The 21,788-nt window shown below is 39.8% G+C and overlaps 4 protein-coding genes across 4 annotated transcripts; 1 reads left to right on the forward strand and 3 right to left on the reverse strand.

Moving 5' to 3' along the window:
* Positions 1–8,618: 8,618 nt before the first annotated feature.
* ube2nb (ubiquitin-conjugating enzyme E2Nb) lies at positions 8,619–11,033 on the reverse strand. Its single transcript, XM_030772619.1, has 4 exons — positions 10,957–11,033; positions 9,464–9,710; positions 9,057–9,197; positions 8,619–8,711 (listed from the first exon to the last, which is right to left on the reverse strand). Exons 1-4 carry the CDS (start codon positions 10,984–10,986, stop codon positions 8,665–8,667), a joined length of 465 nt encoding a protein of 154 aa, XP_030628479.1. The 5' UTR covers positions 10,987–11,033; the 3' UTR covers positions 8,619–8,664.
* An 851-nt stretch (positions 11,034–11,884) lies between these two features.
* On the reverse strand, positions 11,885–14,272 carry mrpl42 (mitochondrial ribosomal protein L42). The gene is made up of 5 exons (XM_030786381.1): positions 14,193–14,272; positions 13,304–13,367; positions 13,103–13,187; positions 12,271–12,434; positions 11,885–12,024 (listed from the first exon to the last, which is right to left on the reverse strand). The coding sequence occupies exons 1-5, from the start codon at positions 14,269–14,271 to the stop codon at positions 11,979–11,981; spliced, it is 438 nt and encodes a 145-aa protein (XP_030642241.1). The 5' UTR covers position 14,272; the 3' UTR covers positions 11,885–11,978.
* A 297-nt stretch (positions 14,273–14,569) lies between these two features.
* LOC115805467 (protein SSUH2 homolog) lies at positions 14,570–15,622 on the forward strand. Its single transcript, XM_030766099.1, has one exon. It carries the CDS (start codon positions 14,570–14,572, stop codon positions 15,620–15,622), a length of 1,053 nt encoding a protein of 350 aa, XP_030621959.1.
* A 181-nt stretch (positions 15,623–15,803) lies between these two features.
* pwp1 (PWP1 homolog, endonuclein) lies at positions 15,804–20,934 on the reverse strand. Its single transcript, XM_030775235.1, has 15 exons — positions 20,773–20,934; positions 20,589–20,647; positions 20,070–20,254; positions 19,748–19,833; positions 19,392–19,488; positions 18,933–19,040; positions 18,700–18,830; positions 18,361–18,428; positions 17,974–18,070; positions 17,703–17,764; positions 17,494–17,605; positions 17,109–17,199; positions 16,863–16,984; positions 16,556–16,661; positions 15,804–16,423 (listed from the first exon to the last, which is right to left on the reverse strand). The coding sequence occupies exons 1-15, from the start codon at positions 20,836–20,838 to the stop codon at positions 16,332–16,334; spliced, it is 1,482 nt and encodes a 493-aa protein (XP_030631095.1). The 5' UTR covers positions 20,839–20,934; the 3' UTR covers positions 15,804–16,331.
* Between the last annotated feature and the right edge of the window lie 854 nt (positions 20,935–21,788).

Genomic DNA, 21,788 nt, shown 5'->3' on the forward strand with positions numbered 1-21,788 from the left:
CTCTCTAAACATCTTGCTATTCAAAGCTGGTGAAATAAAGAGGTTGTCGGCTCTGCTTATCCGCTCTAGAAATGGCTGTGTCTCACAATTCTACCCACAAATAGAACTGGTGTCAGTCTGGTGTCATCAGTCATAGAAAGATCCCCCTCTACCATATAATCCCACATAAAAATGTGTGTACACAAATTGTCGCATCTCTGTTATAATCATACTCTAAATAGAATGTTTATGTCCTTTCAGTCATCCAGACTGAAGAGGCTTCCAGAAGAGCTCTGATGTCAGTCAGCTCTGATTTCACTGGTAGCAATGCCGTGGATTTGAACCTACGCCTGTGTTCGTCATTGATCTAATGATAGAGTCATAGGAAACATCTGCTTCATGCAGTCTTAAGCAGAATGCATGCAGATGGCTAATCTGCTCTTTCACCTCTCTCCTTGACTTGTACAGCCTTTTGGCGCTGTTTGTCCTGTCGCAAACACTTAAGCATCAATATTAACTTGAAGCTAACTCCTCAGACCTCTCTCTGGGGAAAAAACAAACTGTAGAGGGTGGGGAAACTCCAAACCTCTCAGGTTGGCAAAACTCTCCGTGGACAATGTTTCGTTCATTTGTTCATTCATTTATAATCCAAAAAAGTCATCGAAGTATTATGAGGAGATAGCATAAGCAGGTTCCAGTTTTACGTCAGTCTTCATTTTAAAAGTCTAGCGTTACTCCAGACTATGACACGAGTCATTTTAACAGTCACATCTCTGATATATTTATATTTTTAACACTGTAAGACATGATGAGCTAGGTTTACTTCAAGAAAACTGATTGCCTTTAACCATCTGAATGTGAAAACCAAAACATTTCAGTATCTTTCTCTCCTGAATTTGAACAGTTAAAACAAGAATTGCTTTCATTATTTGTAAAGTTAATGAGTTGGGCTTATTTGGTCAGGTTAAGCTAATGCTTATAAACTCATAATGTGTAAAATATCAAGATAACTAAATACAGCCTCAATGTCTATCTTTGAGTTTCACACTACCAACAAAAGTTGGATTATTGTAACTTTTTACAACACTGGAATATATTAGATATACTGTTTTACCACAACAGATGATTTTTCTGAGAGAGGTACTTTCCCCTTTTCTTCTGTTAATTAATTAGTCCTGTTACACCACATTTCCTTCTCCCTTCATGACCTGTGGTTCATAATGCCACTACCCTGAAGAATGTTCCAGAAGTCCAAACCTTCGAGCAGTTTGGTTTGTGAAAATCGCCTTTTAGACTGGAAACAAGATGAAGACATAAAGTGGATTTTGGAGGCTGTTCCCCTGTGTGATAAAAGGCATTAGTAAGTCTTGATCAGCATCAATGAGATTAACTGTGCGCGTGTTAGATTAGAGGCACAACCGTTGATCTTTGCCACCTGAAATCACACACACACCTGTCCTTTAAGCTGCTGACTGTCAGGTCTTATTGTCAACAGTTACACATATTTATGTCAAGTCATTATCATGAGTTACCCTGAAATGAAGGTGATTTTTTTTTCAGCCCTACCAAAAAGACGTATTGATCTTGAATTTAACCTTGGCCTCATATACACATTCATTTCTGAATGCGTCCAGAGTGGACTGAACCAAAACACAGGACTTTATATCCTCTCAGTGTCTTTGTTCTGCTTTTACTTGAAATATCTGTAAGTATAAGATTTTTGGTTTCATATTATAGCACTGAATTATAGAATAACCCAACTCTATGCAAGCAAATGAACACTGACCAATGAAAACCAATCCCTGCTACCATAGAGCTCATCTGTTAATTTAAAGAGTTTTAAGTTCATCCACTAAGTCCTGATTTTACACAGCTCATCTGCAAACAATATTTTTCAAATGTGCCATAGTATGAGAGGCCATTGTAAATGGAGTGCTAGTGACAGGGTCAACTGTTTGGTGTAATTATGGGTTGTAACCCAGCAGCAGTGGAGACTACAGAACACCTGGCCCAGGGAGATTGATGGATCTTATTGTGAGCGTAAATTATAGCAGCTAACTGTAATCTATGATGCCGTTTACCAGAAGCACCACCAGAATAGAAGCATAATAGGAAATTACACCTTTCTAATTTTAACATGTTGCATTGATAGGCCATGTATTAGGGAACAGAAAATATTATTTATGCACAGCTGAACATTAAAACTATGTTTAACGCTACCATAATACAATCTGTTTTACTTATAAATGTTATTTTTCATTTTTCCTCTTCCCATCATCATGTGTTTTATTCTCTCCAGTTAAGGTAATCAAAGACCTCATCATATTTATACATTTTTACACTTTTCCTGTGATATCTCAGTTTTCACCAGCTCTGACTGTGCCTTTGTGTTAAGGGTGAAAACATTGTATTTTTGTTGGGTTGTTTAGAATTTTGATTACTAAATCAACAGATAATGAAGTGATCTCAAAATTCTTAAGGACAGTATGAATAAATATTGTTACAGGGTAAAAACATGAAAAAGATGCAGTACATACATGCAGGACTTCAAACCCAGGCTAATTTGCAAGCCCTGTCTCTAGTTAGGTTTTTAAATTAAAACCGAATCCTCAGTATAGACTGATCACTGGTTTTTAAAAACCATATGAGTTAAGTGAAGGGAGAGGAAGAACCGGCTATATAAGATTATCTTAAATAAAACAAGGTCCAATTATGACTCCTGCAGTCATGTTTTGTAGATGTGAGCATCAGTTCTGCAAGCACAAAGGGGAACATTAAGATAATTTATTCAATACCATCATTCATTTGGGTAACAAGGGATTCAACAATAGGAGTACACAGAATGCACACAACATGTCTCCTTGTGGATCTTCTGTGAACTACATTCAGCAGTAGGTTTAATAGCAGGTCAGTTGTTTGTTGCTGCGTATGTAGGTTGTCCTCAAAACTGCATAAGAACTAACTCTTCCAATTTAAATCCAGATAGTGTACTGGAACTTCTCTTACCAAAAAGGGAAACAGACTCAATAATCATATGTTCAGTGTGTGTGTGTGTGTGTGTGTGTGTCCGAAAGAGAGAGAGAAAAAGATGGGGAGAGAGAGAGAGAGATACTGCTCTGAGATCCCACAAAACTACAATAAGAGTCAAATAAATGTTTGAGCTTAATTAGGTTAAAGTACATCCTTGCGTCAGCATAGCCTACTGTAACTACCACTGTCTTTAATTATACTTGATACTCTACATAAAATGGTATAAAAGCTGACCTGAAAACAAAAGATAATCCAAGGCCAAGGCCATAAAGCCTGCCTTGGATGTAAACAACAATACTGTCCTCTGTTTGAGATGCTCCCAAACCCAAGCACAGCTTCCTTGCGGCATAGACCAAACAAGGCAGGACAGTGTATAATCACGTGAAGCCTGGAACCGTGAACACAGAGACACAACACAACTCACCGATTGTGGGAACATTTGGAAAAACACAGAGACAGCAGTATCAGTTACTCTGTAATTATTTTACAGAACTGTCCAACATTCAGCTATCACTACATCACAAAAGCTGGTTGAGCAAGATCAGAGAGCCCACAAGTGTAAGAAAAAAAGAATAACAAGAAAAGATAAAAAAGAATGTCATTGTTCATTATACATGTGTGTTTGGGTTTGGGCCTAATGGTTGCACTGCAGGTGAACAAAGACCTATTTTATGACCTGAAGGTCATTTTTATTACTTAAGCCTCAGCATCGGGGACAACAGTGTCTATTTCTCAAAAAAAAAAAAAAAATCACAAAACAATTGGTAAATTCTCATCATATTTTCAGAGTTAGTAAATGTCATCGGATAACACCAGACGACAGGACAAAATCTGCTTTCGTAGTCATTATCGAAAAGAGCTTTTAGGAAAGCCAGCTGCAGTAGCAGTGCGTGTGAAACTGCAGGAGAGTGAGAAAGAGGCTCTACCCCATACCTCTGCAGCAAAACCATCTGAGTTACATAACTATTCATTCATTAATCACAGCACTGCTGCTAGGGTGGGAGGGGAGACCAGCAGACAGATAGAGAGAGAGAGTGAGAGAGAGAGAGAGAGAGAGAGAGAGAGAGAGAGAGAGTGAGAGCCTTTCGTGTGAAAGATTGGGAAGTACAGGCACAACACAGCACTCACTCATTTGACCTTGTTTTATAAGACTGCCTTAGTTGCCTCTCTCTAAGTCTCATATTTATTTGATCATGGACTTTTTCCTGTTTTGTGTGCTACACTGTGACGTTTTCAGCCATCACAAACTCAGTTTGTGTGAATATCAGTGCTTGCAACTTGACTGAGATTACACACTGTTGGTAACCTTAGACAGGTTTCTTACATGGTACTTATTTCCAAGTACATGAATAGAGTACAAACTATTCAGTTCCAGTGAGAAGGCATCATGTCTTTAACCCTCTGTGTATCCCATTACTCTTATTCATGGCATACTTCATAAACTGGTGTGTTTTGGGACCATTTGTATTGTGTAAGGGTTAGTATCTCAAAATGAGTGTTTTGGCTCTTCACAGGATCAGGGACTGGGGTGTTGTGTCATTAATCATAAACTATAACAATGTGTCACACTCAAAGCACTGTAGCGGGAATGTTCTAAAGAATAGCGAGGGTCCTGTTACAGTAGGCATACACACACAGACGCACATAGACACACCCTCGGTGGGCTTATCCGTCATATGTGCTGTGTGTGTCTTTGCAGAGTAAGACGCCCCCCGACACACACACACACACACACACACACACACACACACACACACACACACACACACACACACACACACACACAGCTCCCCTCCCAAGCACAGTCTGTTCCAGAGTAACAGATGAAAAAATTGAGAGGATGAGTCAACTGCAGTCACACACATGCAAGAGCATAGCCCTGTCACAATTTTATGAAAGAAATGTGACTGTAGCAATTGTGGACAGTACAAACTACAAACACTTTAAGGTCACTACCACTGAAGGTCCTCACGATACAAATATTTTATGTCCCTTACACATTCAATAACATTTGTTGACAATCTATTGTGCAGATTTTCTTTTGTATACTGTTTGTAATAAGACCCTGTGATTTATTATTGTATGATTGATATATTATTATACAAGGGTACACATGAGATAAATCACTTGCCACTACAACATTATACACAACACAGATTAAGGCAGTCAACGAAACAAATTGATCCTATGAGCAAAAGATGAGCAATCTATGATGAAAGAATGGAGGTCAAAAGTGAACAAGATAACAATGTAATCAAGCACAGTTCTGTTGGCAGAGAGACTGTACGGGTCACACAAATGAAAACATTACTTTTTTTTCAAGTCAAACTGCAGTTCAATAAAAAGAGATAACAAGAAACATAATGAGTAATACAGAAAACGTGGGAAGGTCCCACAAAGAGTTGAAAAAGATTTAAAACAGGCGTATTTCACACTAATATTGCATAAGGTCTAACACACGACACAAGTTCAGGGGTCATCTCTGTATTAGTAACTGGGGATGAATGTGGAAACACACCCTGGCTGGATATTTGTATTGCTCTGTTGCCTGATATAGCTTTTTATGATGGAAGTAACCCATCCCTGAGGGGAAGTTCTTGAAGGAATTGGACGCCAGGTTAATGTTTAGAGCGGCACTGATAAGGTGACTATGATTTCCATCGCCTCTGGTCTGGGGATGGGTGCATACCTTAGAGTAAGTGCCTAAAACAACAGAGAGTAAAATGTTTCAGACAACAGAACTAGAACAGGCCAGCCCATCCCAGATTAATAACACACAACGCACAGGTAAAAAAATTTCCATTGCACAAGGCAAATCCCTGAAGAAGGAAGACACTTGGGCTTGTTTGTGTCAGTGTAGGCTACCAGATTATGAATGAAGCTGATTGAGGAGTAAGGGTTTGACATCAGAGCAATGGTCATTTGGAGAAATGACTTTTTCTTTTTCTTATTTCTATTCAAAAGCACAAGAGGCAGACAATCTGAACAAAAGAAATATGATTAATGGTGTTGAGTGACCACAGTCATAACAATATCTCATTTTATGTCATGAAGGAAAACACCTAGCAAAATAATGTGTTTATGGTCATCGTAAAAAGTGAAATGTTGACAGACCCCTTATCTGAATCTGAAGGGATGATCTTCAGAAATATTGCTTTGGTAAAAATTTATTTCAGTCCTGCAAGTTTAATGAGCTGTTCTGTTTTTGACTGGCATGCCATAGTCATCCTATAACAGGATCTGCCATTTAAGAACGATTCAGACTGGAATCTTGTTGACAGCCAACATGTAGAGTCTGATTGATTTCTGTCCGAGTCAAATCTCTTCGCACTGGCGCCCTCTTGTGGATATAACCGTAAGTGGTAATCACACATAAATCTTTACACTGACTGTTCAGTCACAAAAACAATTCCTACCGTTCACAAAGAGACTTAACTACAGACCTGTTTATTTATTTAGCACATTTCACTCGTGCAAAAATGTGATTTGGATAGCATCAGTTGTGCATCTCAAAGATGACCCTTAACCATCAGGCAAATTTAAATACTTAATAAGGTGGTCCTTCCACTTTTACACTGACAGTTGTTGTATTACAATTTCAAATGAATGGAAGTGATCAAAAAGACGAAAAATGTGTCAAAAGAACTGATTTCACCCTTAATTTAATTTAAGAATAATCATCCAACATTACAAACTCACTTATGTAACCCCCCAGTCCTAGAACAGATCGCCCTCCATCCCACCCATCAGTAACTTTGACAAACATGTACCGTCCTTCAGTTGAGTGAAAAAGCCCTTTGATTAGGATCATTTTTGGTAGGAATTCATACAGGATATGCATAGATCAAAATCAAACATCAATGCTGAGTTCTCTGAATGCTATACTGATATTCAGAGTAAATCTGTCAAGCTTCCAAAGTGCCACTTTTATGGCACTGACCCTTTGTAAAATATGCTTTGTCACCAAGGGATCATGAGTGGTCATTCTGAAAGACTGTTACCCTGGGACGTACACAAACCCCACTCTCGACCTTTGTTTTAGATTCATTTTACAGAGTTAAGCATGACTACTGAAAACTACTGACTCATTGTTACTCATGCTCACTGAAGGTTTGTCTGTAGAATCCCTGCCCTTTTCCCAAGATAAAAGCATAATAATTCAACAATCATACAGAACATGAAACACTTATTCTGATAGTGTGGAACACCATCTCTTCAGCAGTATTGGTAGCACCTAACTTCTGCACAAGAGATACCAAGAAAGACATCAAACAGAATAGCATAACAAAAAAATATTTTTACTAAAACATGACATTTACAGGATTCAGTTTCTCAGACAAGACAGACAGAAGCCAAAGAAGCCAATGAGGACTGTAGCACAGCAGTGATAGGATAGTGTTTGTTGACTCTTATCCAGGACATGTCATGCCACCCTCAAGCCTTGGTAAACCTCACACTTTAATGAACTGAAGTTTCAAGGGAGAAAAAAAAAACAGTAAAGAACTCGCTGATGTATCTCCACCCAAACCTGCAGCATCCAACACATTATTTCATCCACCCAACTGCAAATTTTCTTGGTAAGGCACCACCTGAGATTCCAAAAACAGACTCACTTCAAGTTATCCATTTCTAGAAACAATCATTATGTGAACAAGCACAATGCACCAATGATGTCCCCAACTGTTAGACTGATACTGTTTTTTTTCCATGTTTGGAACCCCAGATTACTGCCAAAACTCATTTTCTCTGACTAACCAAAGGGAAATGGTAGTTTCCAGAGACAGATTTAGCCCTAAAGGCAAGAAACAGACCAAGGCTAACATCTTGCTAACCGTGTCCTACACCCAATCGCAGGTGTACAGCAGTTACATTTCCTTTTTCCTCTTGTTGACATGTATTTTTCTGCTTTTAATTTCATTTAGAGGCTGTGTCCACAGAACGTGTTTTTCAAAGCAGCATCGGCAGCAGTTTCATTCAGTTGTTGGAAAGGCACCATTCTCAGCCACACTGAAGAATCTGGCATCTGTTTTACGGCCGTGTGTTTGACCATCTTGTATTGCAAAAAAATGTTTTAAAACTTTTTTTTTCTTTTTTTTTTACCAAAGAGCACATCAATGTTACTTTTATTTAGACAGGTCTAGAAGACGAACAATGACAATGATAAAACGTAGAGGAGAGACAACTTAACATTAGGGTAACATCACAATCATTGCAGAGAAGAACAATGCCTGGTAGGACATCAGTTGGGCACTTCAGGTTTTTGTTAAATATTCATTACCTAGCTGGAGCATCTTCTGTAGTTTGTTTTTTTTTTCCCTTCAGACAATTTAGTAGCTAGTGCACTAGCTAGCTAAATAACTAACAAACTAATGAGACAGATACCGTATCGTAGCAACAAAAGGCGTGTCCCCTCCTACTCTACCTGGCTGCTCAATTGTTCAAACCCTCCCAATCCAACTGTCTGGCTTTCAATGCGTCCTGTGGACACAACCCGCGTCTGAGACAGTGTCCATTAAATACAAACAGAGAGAAAGAGACAGAGGAAGAGAAAGAAAAAGAAAGAGCAAGAGAGAGTGTGTAAGAGAGTGAGAGAGATGTGGGAAGAGCAGGAGTGGAGTGTCTTCTTGCTCCATTCTGTCTTTTTTTTTTTTGTCTTTAAACCTCAATGTTGTTGCCGGCATACAGTCTGGTCCATGTGCGTGCTGTAAGAAAAAACAGGAGAGAGTCAAAGACACACTTCCCAACAATATGTATAGTATAACAATGTCAATATCAAACATTAGATAGACTGACATATTTAAGCACAGAATATACCTTCACTGACAGTGTACATTGATACCTGCAATCGTGTGATGTTAACAGACTAAAACCAAACAGCCCTGTTCAAACATTGGAGAAATTTGCCAAGAGTTTTAAATTCAATTTTTATCCCAGTTGGACAAACACAGTTTGAGTTTAGCTGATTTAAGCTGAGAGTCAGACAGTCAGAGCGATAACAAGACAGACGTGACGGGCAAACACAGAAAAAAACAGGCACATAGAATTACCTGTCTCTATGGCCTGGGCTTCATTGGTTTTCCATTGCTCTGCGACGTCATTTGCAAGTGGATCATCAGGGTTGGGAGCACTTAGTAATGCTTGGATAGACAGCAGCACTGTACGAATCTGGAGGGCTGGAGACCACTTATCTGTAGGTGTGTATATATATATATATATATATATATATATATATATATGTGTGTGTGTGTGTGTGTGTGTGTGTGTATGTATATGTATATATATATGTGTGTGTTTGCGTAAGAATGAGATTGAGAGTGAGAAAGTGAGGGGGAGAGAGAGAGAGAGCTAGAGTTACTTACGCAGGGGTGAGAGGTTCATTAACGGCATTTAAACTATTGTGTTATTCAGCAGTACAAACTGAGATCCATTGCCATATTTATATTTTTCTCCTAACCTTTTAAAATGTCTAGACATATTCTGCCCAATTTGTCCACATTGGGGTGGTAGATTTTTGTCATGAAGCGCACTTTAGGAGCTGCCATGGGGTACTCCTCTGGGAGGAAGAGCTCCAGCTTAAACGTTCCCCCCTCAAACGGAGAATCCTGTGGTCCAGCGATCACTACGTGGAAATATCGAGCATTTCCTTCATCTGGCTCAGCCTTAATACCTGGAACAGGCTCTGCCAACAAGCGCTGTGTCTCCTATACACACACACACACAATCAAATCATCAGGGTCTATATGACAGTTAAGTCTGCTAGGGCTACAGTATAAACAACAGAATTAAATGCTTCTGTCTGAGAGTGTCTTACTCAGCCTCCTGGTTCCCATGGCAACCAGAACTCTCAACTTGTCATATAAAAATGTTTATCCTGTTGTCTACATACAGACTATCCTTACACTCACTAAATACACTGTTCTCATGAGCCCATTAATGCTTCATAAGATGTACTCCTAATGATTATATTTTACAGATTTATTCTGATCATTGCCAATATAACTAGTATATGTGGATTTTCAGTGGACAGTTAATTGAGCACCTAGATGTCTATCTTATTATGATACCCTGTCTTCACCAGATAACCCCCTCCCTCTGTGATTCTTCTGTCAAATAGAAAAAAACAAGCAATAAGAAGCAAATACTCAATCTGGGATCTGTGTATCGACTGAATTAAAGGGACTGAACCATGCACCGTAGACATTTTAGACAATTCATATATTTAGTAGTTTTGATTACTTGAACCAGTATTGGAGGAAAGCGTAGATTTATCTTAACAGGAAACGCAATGTGCAGTTCCTCAATCAAATTCATTCGTGTAAAACGACATACAGCCTCGTATCACAACAGGCCTTGTGTAAGAGACCACCTGCACCTGCAGTTTTCGAGTACAAGTTGATGCATCAATATTCATCTCTTTGTACAAAATAGTCGAACAGTAATTTTAACTGTAGTTACTGCGGTAACACAGCAATATGGTTAGAAAAGACACCTGTTTGGTCTAATAGCCAGTACATGTATAAGTTAGCTAAGACCAAACGAGTAACTTGCTAGGAGAGGTACAGAGTGAATATGTGTGCTCACTATACTTCCTACAGCAATGGCAGTGTGACCGTGGATTGGGAGTTTAAGTTGATCAGTGTGATAGCTTATCTGCTCTATTTGACGGTGCTGTTAATTCACTATTCCTATCTAATACAGAAAAACAATTTCCCATCTTATGAAATCAAAAGAGGGGCCCTTTCACCGCCATTTTAATGAATCCAGGGCTGCACGAATTTAAACCCAACCTGTTTCCACAGGGGCAGTGGAAACGGAAGTGCGACCACTCGAAATAAACGCCCATGCCAGGGCGGTTCGCACGTGCTGCTCTTCCATATTTTCATGCATTTCTTTATAATCACAACAGCTATTGTCTCTCTGTGCACAATATAAATGTTATGTATTTACCTTAATGATCCTGCGGGGCAGTCCTGCCATCTTGTCTTAATGCGGTTTGTACCGTATCTCGTTCCCTGCTTCTTTCGATCGACTTGACAGCGCAGACTCACAACTCTTCCGGCTATGACATCATTCTTTTAAGGTAATTGGGAAATGTATTTCTAACGTTCAAACGTTACAACTAAACATGCAACGTTTCAAACCTGTGAACCTGTTTTTTGTTTTTTATTTCCAAAGGCTATGACTGTAATATAATTTCATTAATCAGTGGACCAATATTCCAAAAACGGTATTTTTATGAAAGTTGTTTTTTAAACTATGACTGATGTAACCTTCAGGATTTTTAAAAGGTTTGTCTTGACCCTTTCACCACATTGTCATTGGGTTCTCTAGTTGTTCTCTGAGTGTGTTAAATAATTTGTTTAGCTGGGCTCACATCATGAAAAAATGAAAAATCACATCCAGTCTGAATAAATTTACTAAGATGAAGCTTATGAAAGTGTATGTGTACCTAACCCAACTAGTGCTCTGAGTTTGTGTGGCCAACTGTGGACTGGAGGTTAGTGAACTGGGCTTATGACTAAAGGGTTGCCGGTTTGATTCCCGGTTAACCCCATTGTGGTCAAATGACCCCAACGCCCCCTGGGTGTAAGGAATGCTGCCTGCTGCTCCTACGTCTGGTGTGTGTACTCACTGGAGGGTAAGGATGGTTTAAATGGAGTGGACAAATTCACTATTCACGGTGTGTGTGCAATCATTGGGATTCTATTAAGTAATACAAACACACCAAAAACCAAACTTCTTTGTCTCTACATACATGTAAGGTATTCCACATCATTGCTTTTGATAAATGATGAAACTCTGTCTTGTCTTGAAAAAGAATTTAAAATCTCTAGTTAATATAACTGTGTATCCCCAGATTCTGCAACAATTCTGATTGGAATAATTATTTTATTTTGAAGCACAAAATGACACAACACAATTTACAACTGTATTACAAGGGTCAACTAAATATAAAGGCCAGGAGAAAGCTATCTGTCTTTCGGAGGATCTCTCTTTCTGCGCCTTGTGTGGTACCTGTATAGAAAAAGAGGGAAAAAAAAGGTGAGCCTTTAAAAGATCTTCTTTTTTTCCAGAGTATATTACTGTAACCTTCTGAAGGATAATTAAAAAATATACTGCAGAAATCTCTGGATTAAAGTGAGCCATCTAAGGCATGAAAGAATGAAAAAAAAAAAAAAAAAAACCCTGAAAGGTGACAAAATGCAATAGCGGGCCAATCTCATCGTATTAAATGACTGATTCGAAAAAAGGAGTACTCACTGCCCAACAGGGTACCAGCGGTGTTTTGTGGTGTAGAACATCTTACTGAGCTCTTCAATGGTAGGAGCCTGTTTGTCTTTCAACACGTCCTTACTGAGATGAGCCTTCAGAATCTGCTCATGACTCTCTGGCTCTCCACTGACCGGGTCTGGCCTTGGAATGGGCTAGTGGCAAATGAAGCAAACACTCAAGGTGAACCAACAAAAAAAAAAAAAAAAAACCACATATTACAATCACAGTGTCTCATGCAGCCTAATTTGATATTACCATTTTACAAAGTCTAGAAAATCTATTTGTGGATCCTTTTGCTAATAGAGAAACAGACCATCTCCTGACATTATATGGTCATTTCAGTCAAAGCAGCTATGACAGCAAACCTCTCGTGAGTATTTTAAACAAGCCCAAAGTTTCTCAGGTATTCAACAGATTTCTCTTTTGGTCCTACACTAACAGTCTAGACTCCACCAGTCAACAGCTTCAGAATCAGCTGAACAACTAAATCAGACATGCTACAGATAGAACAGACAGAGAGCCACTGACTAATCATATCAGCAGAACACCAAAACCAGTGTCTCCCAGTTAAGGTCCTCTGGAGCCACAGTGCTGGGCTTTTTGCTGTAGTCCTCTACAAACACACCTGAGACAAATCATTCACTGATCCCCTAGCCTTTAATTAGTGAAATGAAATGTGGACAAAAGAGACATAATGTGCAATTCTTCATCCTGCATCCGCTTGAATTGAGTAACGGTATAATGTGAACAATTAAATTCATAAATCCAGTGGTTGCCATGGCAGCATGGTTATGATCCGGAAAATGACATTCAGCCCTACCTGAGTCAGCTCATATGGCACATCCACTGTTGGGTGATAACACACCACAGTTTTTCCATCTGACGTCACACCAATCTCCACGTTGCTAGGTGATTGAGGAGAAACAAGGCAAGTTAAGTTTAGATCAGACAGGATATCATTGATCTCAGCTCCACTAAGAAATCACCTAAACAGAACCATAAAAACATAGCTTTTGCTTACCAGTTTTGATCAATAGCTGGTCCTCTTAACGTTGACTTGTAACTAGCAGAAACCAAGCACCCATCTTAGGAAAACATGAACGATATTGCAGAATGGATTAAATCACTGAAACATGTTTTTCCAACACTGAAAATGAGATTCTAATCTTTCAGATAGGAATGGGGAAAGGTAGCCTATATCCACTCTTTTTATTCAAAAATCAAAGGAGCAATTTGACAAACTTTAAGCTTAAAATTATGGATAATCTTGATACAACTGGAAGTATGATTTCAGGGTGGTATTAGAATTTCAAAGGCACTACAACCAAGAACATGCAATGTAACGGATGATGTTGGTCATGAGTATACCGTTAAGTGATTTACTATCATTTGGTCAGTGTAAAATGTCAGTTAGGGACAGTAAAATGAATAAATACATTTACTTAAAAATAACCTGCAAATTGTCATTACACATTACTAAAATAGCTCATTCACTTATTCCTGACTAGGAGAAAATCGTTTTGACATTGCTAGCAAAAGGATATCAAGATAAAAGTCTGATCAAAGGACTAAAACACTGATCTTGATGTAGTGCTGTCTGGAAAAGATCATTTTCCATAATTTACTCCAAAACGGCTTCAAAAGATAAATGCACAATTACTCTGATTCAGATTAACGTTTCAGATTTAATACCTACAAATATTTACAGTCTATGTACCATGGTAGCTGGCTTGCTAGAACAAGAAAAGAACTGTCTTGCTCACTGGAACCCTTGACAGTAGATAACAGACTGATGCTATAGCGCTATCCTAAGGCTAACAAAATGAAACAACGATTTCAATAAGAGGACACAATACAGTTAAAGCTTTGATCTATAAATCAGATGATTTAGGGCAAAAAACAATTCTTACCTCTGAGATGTCTTAAATTGGACCTGGGGTATACTCGACTGAACAGGCACGCAAGCCTGTTTATTTGACCTGACGCCATGTTTCACATAACGTGTGTGTCAGCTTTAGCTATCCGGGTAAAACGTCTATGTAGGAGAGCCGTTCCGTTGTTGGTAAACCATTGTAATGGCCAACATGCAAGCAAATATCAAAGACAAACGATGATATCATAGTACAAAATGATATCATAGTATAACGTTCTATTACAGTGCTTGCAGAATCAGAATTTAAGCTATATGTGAGTTCCTCCTCTTTAAAGACTCATACAGAACCTGCTGCAGGCTCTTACCTTTTTTTTTCTTTTTGCATCCACTACCACTTAATTAAAATTACTTAAAATGACAGAGGATGCTGCTTTTAGGAGCGACCTGGTGTTGATGCCCTCTCAGTACACCACGATTCCCCCAGCCAGGGAGACAAAGAGGCATATGACACATCAGAGTAAGGCTTCAGCTGAGGTTTATCACCCCGTCACCCTGCCCAACCTGACTGAGACTGGGATCCGAGAAGCCCTGCTAACCTGGGTAAAAACCAACCCCTTCCTGCCTCCCATTGCAGCAAGAGAGATGCTCTTCACCGCCGTGAACCATGAAATGGCATACATTTACAAACTTGAGTCCTTCACTGAGCAAAGGTCTGTGTGTGTGCGCTTTGAACCCTGTCTGACAACTGCACCACTCGCATCATCAGAGGGACGGAGAGAACCACAGCCGTGGAAGGTTAAGGTCACCCCAGCCAAGATGTTCACCAACCAGGTCTATAACTACCGCCTCATGCACACAGACTCCCACAGCAGCTGTCGGCTCTGCCAAGGTGAGAAGTGGCTGCCCTGTGATCGGTGCTCTGGGTCAGCACGGGTCCGTTGCTCAAGCTGTCGTGGGCGTGGTTCTAGTGGGAGGCTGTGGCCGAGGGCCTGCAGCAGGTGCCAGGGGCAACGGCTTATGCCCTGTCCGTTCTGTATGTCACTTGGCCAGGTGTGCTGCGAGATGTGTCTGGGATATGGTCGGCTCTGCTTCTTTAAGGAGCTGAGAGTGGAGTTCCGTGCCCACGCTCAGTCCCGCTTACAGGGTGGCTGTAGCATACCTGACAAAAAGCTATTAAGAGCCGCAGGTGAAGTGTTACACAGCAGTGTGGCAGAGACTGTCCCACCCCTCATGACTTTCCCAGTGTCAGAGGTCAACGCAGCCTCGAGACAGCTGATGGAGGAGTGTCACGGCCTGTGGCCTGACTGTCGGATCATACAGCAGAGACATCTGCTAAAGGCTGTGCCCATCGCGCATGTGCAGTACACATGGAGGAACTCTTATGGAAACTTTTACGTCTATGGAGCAGAGAGGGCTGTTTACTTCCCCAACTACCCACGCCCAAAGATCTGCTGGTGCTGCCTGTAGTGGTTTCGGGAATACAAGCGCTTCATATTTGTGGTGTTTGTGGAAATATTTTATGTAAGAAGTCATGATGCAGATTTTTTTTTTCTTTGATTAACCATAACTCACTCAGAACACAATAATGAAAACATTTTTAAAGCTTACGTTTTTATTTATTTATTGTATTGTAGTCTTGAAACATGGAAGATGATTGCATTTAGGGAAATCTTAAATTCTAGAAATAAATTTGTCCTATACATTTTAGTATAAATCTGGGAAAAAATGTGTAAGTTCCAGGTTTAGCAAGCCTATGACAAACAATGAATTTCATGATATAATAATATATAACAAATGAAGAAAAAACATAGCAAGCCCAAAATGATTTTTGAGGCAAGACAAAATCAGAGCCCATGATTTCTGTTGTTTTGAATCTAGGATTAAATCAAAATGGACACAAAACAACATTCCGCAGATGATAAACAGATGTCTGAGTAAAACACGCAGAGCTGATGATAAATTATTGCGGACAAGTTTAGTCCCCTTGAGGTCAGTCCGTCATCACAGCATAAACCATTTGTTCACTGGGAGGAGGACTCCTTCCCAGTTCTTCCACTGGTGCCACATACAGACAAAGTCTCTCTCACAGTACACCGAGATTTCCATGTACGGAGTCTGCATTCCTTTATCTCTGTTTACTGGTATTGAGCCAGACGTGGGCAGAGAAGGGAAGAGGCTATGAGACTTCCATGTCTGCTGCTGAGCTGCTTGAGGCTCCAGATACTGTGTTTGCTACCAACCTCTCCCGACTGCCAAAAACCTCAGAAACTGCAAATGAAATAAAATTAAAAAAAAAAAAAGCCAAGAACATATACATTGAGTTAAACATCCACACACATAAACAGATAGAAACTTTATTTAGAACACAGCAGGTCCAAGCTGAGAGAGCAGGTTTCTCACCTGCAGCAACATCACTGATGTTCCACACCCTCAGACCATCCTTCTGTCCACCAAACGCATACATAAAAGGCAGATCAGGGCAACAGGCAGCACAAAACACCACGCCCTGTGAGAGAGAGAGAAAGAGGAGGCTCCAGTTCACTTCTGTTCCATTTAAAAGTCAACCAAAATTGATTTAGTTTTCTCTCTACAGTTAAACTGATATCTACATGTAACAAATTTTCTTTGACCCTAACTCAAACTAACTGTGAGTGGTTTTGATTTCTATTATCTGAAATGACAGTCTTTCTATGTGAGGCGCTTGTACCATCTTCATGTCCCTGGTGTGGATGAGGCTTGGTTTGTTTCCCAAGATGTCCCAAATCTTCACATGTTTGTCTGCCGACGCCGTGACCAGGCAGCCTCGCACCTGGCTGCTCAGATCTATGCCTGAAACAGACACGCATCAGCTGATTCCAGAACAGCACAAAGCATTAGCAGACAGACAGACAGAGTTATGTTCTCTGTCTGGACTCTGTAAAGGGTGTGTGCTGTGGAAGAGCTCTTGGCTTACCTGAAACCTCTCCATCATGAGCTTTCAGAGTGAACACAGGCTTGTCTGAGCGAGCGTCCAAACAATAAACAAAACCGTCCTCTGTAGTCGCCTACGGCACAACACAACGGATGGACACACGCACATAATTTCTGCTCTTGATGCATATAGTTTGTTTTACTGAATTAAGCATTGAGTATAATTCAAGCATAATATGCCACACATCACAAAAAGAAAAAAAGCAATGCTATTCCGATTTGGATTTTTCCTTATTTGGCATTCAAACATTCAAAATGCAAAGGAAAAGTCTTATTGGACAAATATTAATATTCAGTGAAATGAAGACAGTTTTGTAAGAGCTACTTGAATGTGCAGCACCAAGGGGAAGACTAGGGATGGGCCTTACCAAGAAGTTATAGGGTGAGAAGTGGTTCCATATGACACGTTCAACCTGTCCACTGAACCTCCAGATACGATGGCTGTCATCAGGGCTCCGGCAGTCATACAAAACTGCTGACCTGAGAATTATGAAATTATGAATGGCAGAGCTATGCTATGGTGTTTCAAAAAAAAAAAAATTTTCCATTCAAAGAAATAATACTTTTCAGTACATACTTATCATAGGATCCTGAAATCAGAGTCTGAGCTTCAAAAGGGTGGAATTTAATGGTCTGAACCTGATAAGACAGAACCAATTTAATGATCAAAATGTTTTCATGAACAAAATATGGAGCAAAGTCAAATCTGTTTGGCTTGATGGCTTTAAACAGTAATGTGTTTTGTGGTGAAGACTGTGCATACTGAGACTGGGTTTCATTGAGGGGTGTAAATGGGCCTGTGATGGTTTGGCCAGTGAGAGTGTATCTGGGCCTTTAGGAATCAGTACCTTATCAGTGTGAATTTTCAGCGTTGTCGCTGGCTTTCCCTGGACAAGATCCCAGAGAATGACTGTGTTATCAGCTGATCCGCTAGCCAGAACATTCCTAGAGGTGTTAACACACATGCACACGAAACACACAGAACCATGCACATCAGCACTGTTTAATCATTACATAGAGAGGATTAAACTTTTTATAAAGGCAAAGACTTTAGTGAAATATGAAAATTTAAAAAAAAAAGAAAACAAAATCAAGGAAATAAGACACATTATCAAAAAGTTCCAGCCTAAGGAAGAGCTAGGAATTAAGGACTAGGTGCCAGTCGGGAGTAAGTTCAGCCTTTTAGCTGTTGATTTGACTATGAGGATCCATACATGTGGATTACGGAGACTGACCTGACAAGTTTGTTCCAAGAAAGGTCCAGAACAGCATCAGTGTGGCCCTCAACTGGCTCTGCAGCGGCCTGAGTGACAGGGGACACACACAGACACATGCATGAGTGGTGAGGCGTAAGTGGTTAAGAGTCTCATTTTAACTGGCCCTTCTCTGAACTATTTACGACAAGACCTCTGTCGGTTTTCTGGGTTCGTTCGTTGAACTACTGAGGCGTGATATGCAACAGGACAAATCAGCTGGAAAAGGACTGATCAGACATAATACTATAGCACTGTTCCTAGCAACACTATGGCATTGGAAACGATGAGGGAAAAATGCTTTTTTGCTTTAGTTTTCACCTTTTTGCTTTTCTTCTTTTTCTTCTTAGCTTTCTTGCTTCCAAGGGAAAATACAGGCTCCAAACAGTCCACTACATCAAGGTCCCACACATCAATGACTGGAGTCATGTTACCAACAGCAGCATAGTTCCCTACACACACACACACCACAAAACAGGGTTTAACCCCAGCTATATATCCATATAACACCACACCATACACTGAAATAAACGTGTCTGAGTGTGTATGATTACCTGGTCCTTCAGGATTAGGGTCAAAGTTTAGCCATTCCACACACAGTGGGTATGCAGGCAGAAGGATGTCATGGTGAACATAGAGAGAGTCCTCTTCTGAGTTATACACTGAGAACGGACATTCAGTCCACAGTTAGTACACTTCACTGATACAGGTTTTCATATGAGTCCAACCATTATTGCATTGAACCTACGTTTGAAAGAGTGTCTCTTTTCTCTGTTCTATCAAACTGGGTGTCATGGATTTGCCTTAACATATTTAAGTATAACAGGACAGAATGTCTCCAGTGAACTATTACACTATTTCCCATCTAGACCTGAGAAACTTTTTAATGTGCTGTTTAGTAAGCAATGTCTGTTGGCATCATTGTCATTTAGAGTGAATATTTCTAGCCCGTAAGATACACATTACTAGACAGAACGCTTTGTGCATATGAAGTGTGTGGTGAATGAACTCACCATAGACTTCTAGATTACAGCAGTCTTTCTCTGCTCTGCCAGCTAAGATCAGGTTATCACTGGGTTTGATCAGAAAGTCCTCACGTTCATACTGATCCTAATGTAAAGCAATGTCAAAATGTCATATCAGAACGCAAACAAATACATATTTCAAATAAAAGAACAAAATCTGTCTGTAAGCTATGAATAAAAACTGATCAAATTTAAGTACAAACTGCAGACACAGAAAAAGCAGATAAAACATACTTATGGTTTGAACTTAAATTATCAATCTTTTTTTTTAATTTAATTTTTAAAACTAAAACATACTAATGATTTTAACGTATAAGATCAATAAGAGGAAGCCACAGACATACTGTGTCTTTAATTGTGATGTAAGGATCCTCCTCGTTGGTTCCAAACACAGTGAGACCAGCCAGACTGTCACCCAGATTAGCCGTTGCTATGGGAAACCATCACAGGAGATATTAGAGATGACAGTATTGGCACATTTTCTTTCTTACTTTTTTTTTTTTATATTTCATAGTCTGCAGACGCAGTCTCCAAATACTGGGGTAGAATCACAGACACACACCGCACACTATGATATTATTCTGACCATTTGTAGTGAAGGCTGTAAAGACATAAGTCATGATTATGTTGGCACTATGAGGACAACAAGACAGGAGCATCTCAAACCTATGTCTTCTTCATCGTATCTGTCCAGGTCATATTCTGCCAGTTCATCATCCTCATCCCTGCCAGTCTCTCTCTCATTCTGTCCTGGGTCAGAGGAGGGAGCCTCCACGTTATCATTTGGCTCCTGCCCACTCATCAGGCCTTCACCATCCTCAGCATCATCAGCTTCTTCTTCATCACGCTCTCTATATGTACACACACACACAAACACAACGTTGTTCATGTATTTATGACCTTTCTACCTGGATGTCTCTCTCGCACACACACACACACACACACAATAGCTTCCCACACAATGAACATATCAAGAAAATATTAACGATCATATCCAGTAATGTTTTTCATCATATGTACGCACCAGTGGACCCTCCACCTGTGAAAATGCTAAGTGAGTATGATTCATATTTAGTTGACAGAATCCAGGCAATCATGGAGTCTTCACTGAAAACAGGGGGTCTACTGCCTGGATTATACTCAGAGGGAAGACTGTCAGAATCAACCCAGGCAAACCTCTCTTACCCCAGCTCCTCTTTAGTCTCAGATATAATGCGCTGAAGCTCTTCTTTGGTTAACTCGACCTAAAAGAACATTTCATATTCAAGTTATTATAAAACGTTTCAACTCACCACTGAACTGTAACCCAAAGAATATATGTTAGAGAATGCTTTCAATAGCTGGTCGACTAGGTAGCTCGGTAACTCACTTTTTCAGGAATTTCCTTGGAGACTCCTTGCTTTACCCATCCCACACAAGTGATTTGAGAACTCATTGTCACCGAATGAAGATATATTCCTAATACGTGAAAAAGATAACTAAGTGCTACTAATTTCCGGGAAATTATGCGATATATGGACAAGAACTAACATGAGTTACTACTGTTGACACAGTCAGAAGAGCATGTGGACACTGTAGGGTCCTGCCTGTATGAGACGCACTGTTATGACGTAAATGAGGTATGTCCGACGTTGCTTGGGTTTAAGTGTAATCCTGTTTTCATGAATGTCGTGTCTAATGAAGAACCGGTGGTCGTATTATTCCAAAGGTTTTCAGTTTTGTTTTGAACTAGATAATACAGTTGCTTATTTTCTAAATGTAAAATAACCCCGAACTTTCATAATTTCACCCCGGTTTTAAAACGACAACATAACGATTACCACTATTACTACTACTACTACTACTACGCCTCCTACAAATACAACTACAACCACTAATACTGTTACACTGGCACTTGTACTACTATCTGTACAAAATACTTGTCTGAAGTTCCTCAGCGGATATTTGGTGTCGAAGTTTGTTGACTTTACTCTCTGTACTTTTAAATATGTTCCCGGTGATGCTGACACACTCAGGTACTTGTCTTTATTGTTATAATCTTTCGATTAAAAAAAAAAAGTTTTGCTTCCTGAAAAAAAAATCAGCTTGTAATAGACAGTGTCAAGCTGAACACAATTTGGAGTAAAATTAAAATAACTTGATGAATTTCACATGTTTAATCGCATAATGCATAATCTGACAAATCTAAGTGCCTAACCAGGTCATTTCATTCTGGCTACATTATCAGGTGAGGATAACCAGGCAAAAAGGATTCAACATCTGGATCAGTGTCATTTTCCACATCTGGTTCATGTGTTGTGGCATCTTCATCTGCCTCATCGAGGCTCCATATCTTTGGTGGCTTTGGTACAGGCAAACTGCAAACTGTCATCATGTGACACTGGT

The sequence above is a fragment of the Chanos chanos genome, chromosome 1 (genome assembly GCF_902362185.1).
Source record: "Chanos chanos chromosome 1, fChaCha1.1, whole genome shotgun sequence".
Lineage (NCBI taxonomy): Eukaryota > Metazoa > Chordata > Actinopteri > Gonorynchiformes > Chanidae > Chanos > Chanos chanos.

Excerpts from the sequence above, each read along its gene's own strand:
- ube2nb (XM_030772619.1), bottom strand. The coding sequence starts at position 10,986 with ATGGCAGGACTGCCCCGCAGGATCATTAAG. Across the intron at positions 9,711-10,956 it reads TGCCCCGCAGGATCATTAAG|GAGACACAGCGCTTGTTGGC; the intron begins GTAAATACATAA and ends GTGTGTGTATAG. Across the intron at positions 9,198-9,463 it reads ATGTCTAGACATTTTAAAAG|ATAAGTGGTCTCCAGCCCTC; the intron begins GTTAGGAGAAAA and ends ACACACCTACAG.
- mrpl42 (XM_030786381.1), bottom strand. The coding sequence starts at position 14,271 with ATGGCGTCAGGTCAAATAAACAGGCTTGCGTGCCTGTTCAGTCGAGTA. Across the intron at positions 13,368-14,192 it reads CAATTTAAGACATCTCAGAG|ATGGGTGCTTGGTTTCTGCT; the intron begins GTAAGAATTGTT and ends TGTTTTCCTAAG. Across the intron at positions 13,188-13,303 it reads CCAGCTATTGATCAAAACTG|CAACGTGGAGATTGGTGTGA; the intron begins GTAAGCAAAAGC and ends TCAATCACCTAG.
- LOC115805467 (XM_030766099.1), top strand. The coding sequence starts at position 14,570 with ATGACAGAGGATGCTGCTTTTAGGAGCGACCTGGTGTTGATGCCCTCT.
- pwp1 (XM_030775235.1), bottom strand. The coding sequence starts at position 20,838 with ATGAGTTCTCAAATCACTTGTGTGGGATGGGTAAAGCAAGGAGTCTCC. Across the intron at positions 18,429-18,699 it reads AAAAGAAGAAAAGCAAAAAG|GCCGCTGCAGAGCCAGTTGA; the intron begins GTGAAAACTAAA and ends CCTGTCACTCAG. Across the intron at positions 17,200-17,493 it reads TCTCACCCTATAACTTCTTG|GCGACTACAGAGGACGGTTT; the intron begins GTAAGGCCCATC and ends GTTGTGCCGTAG.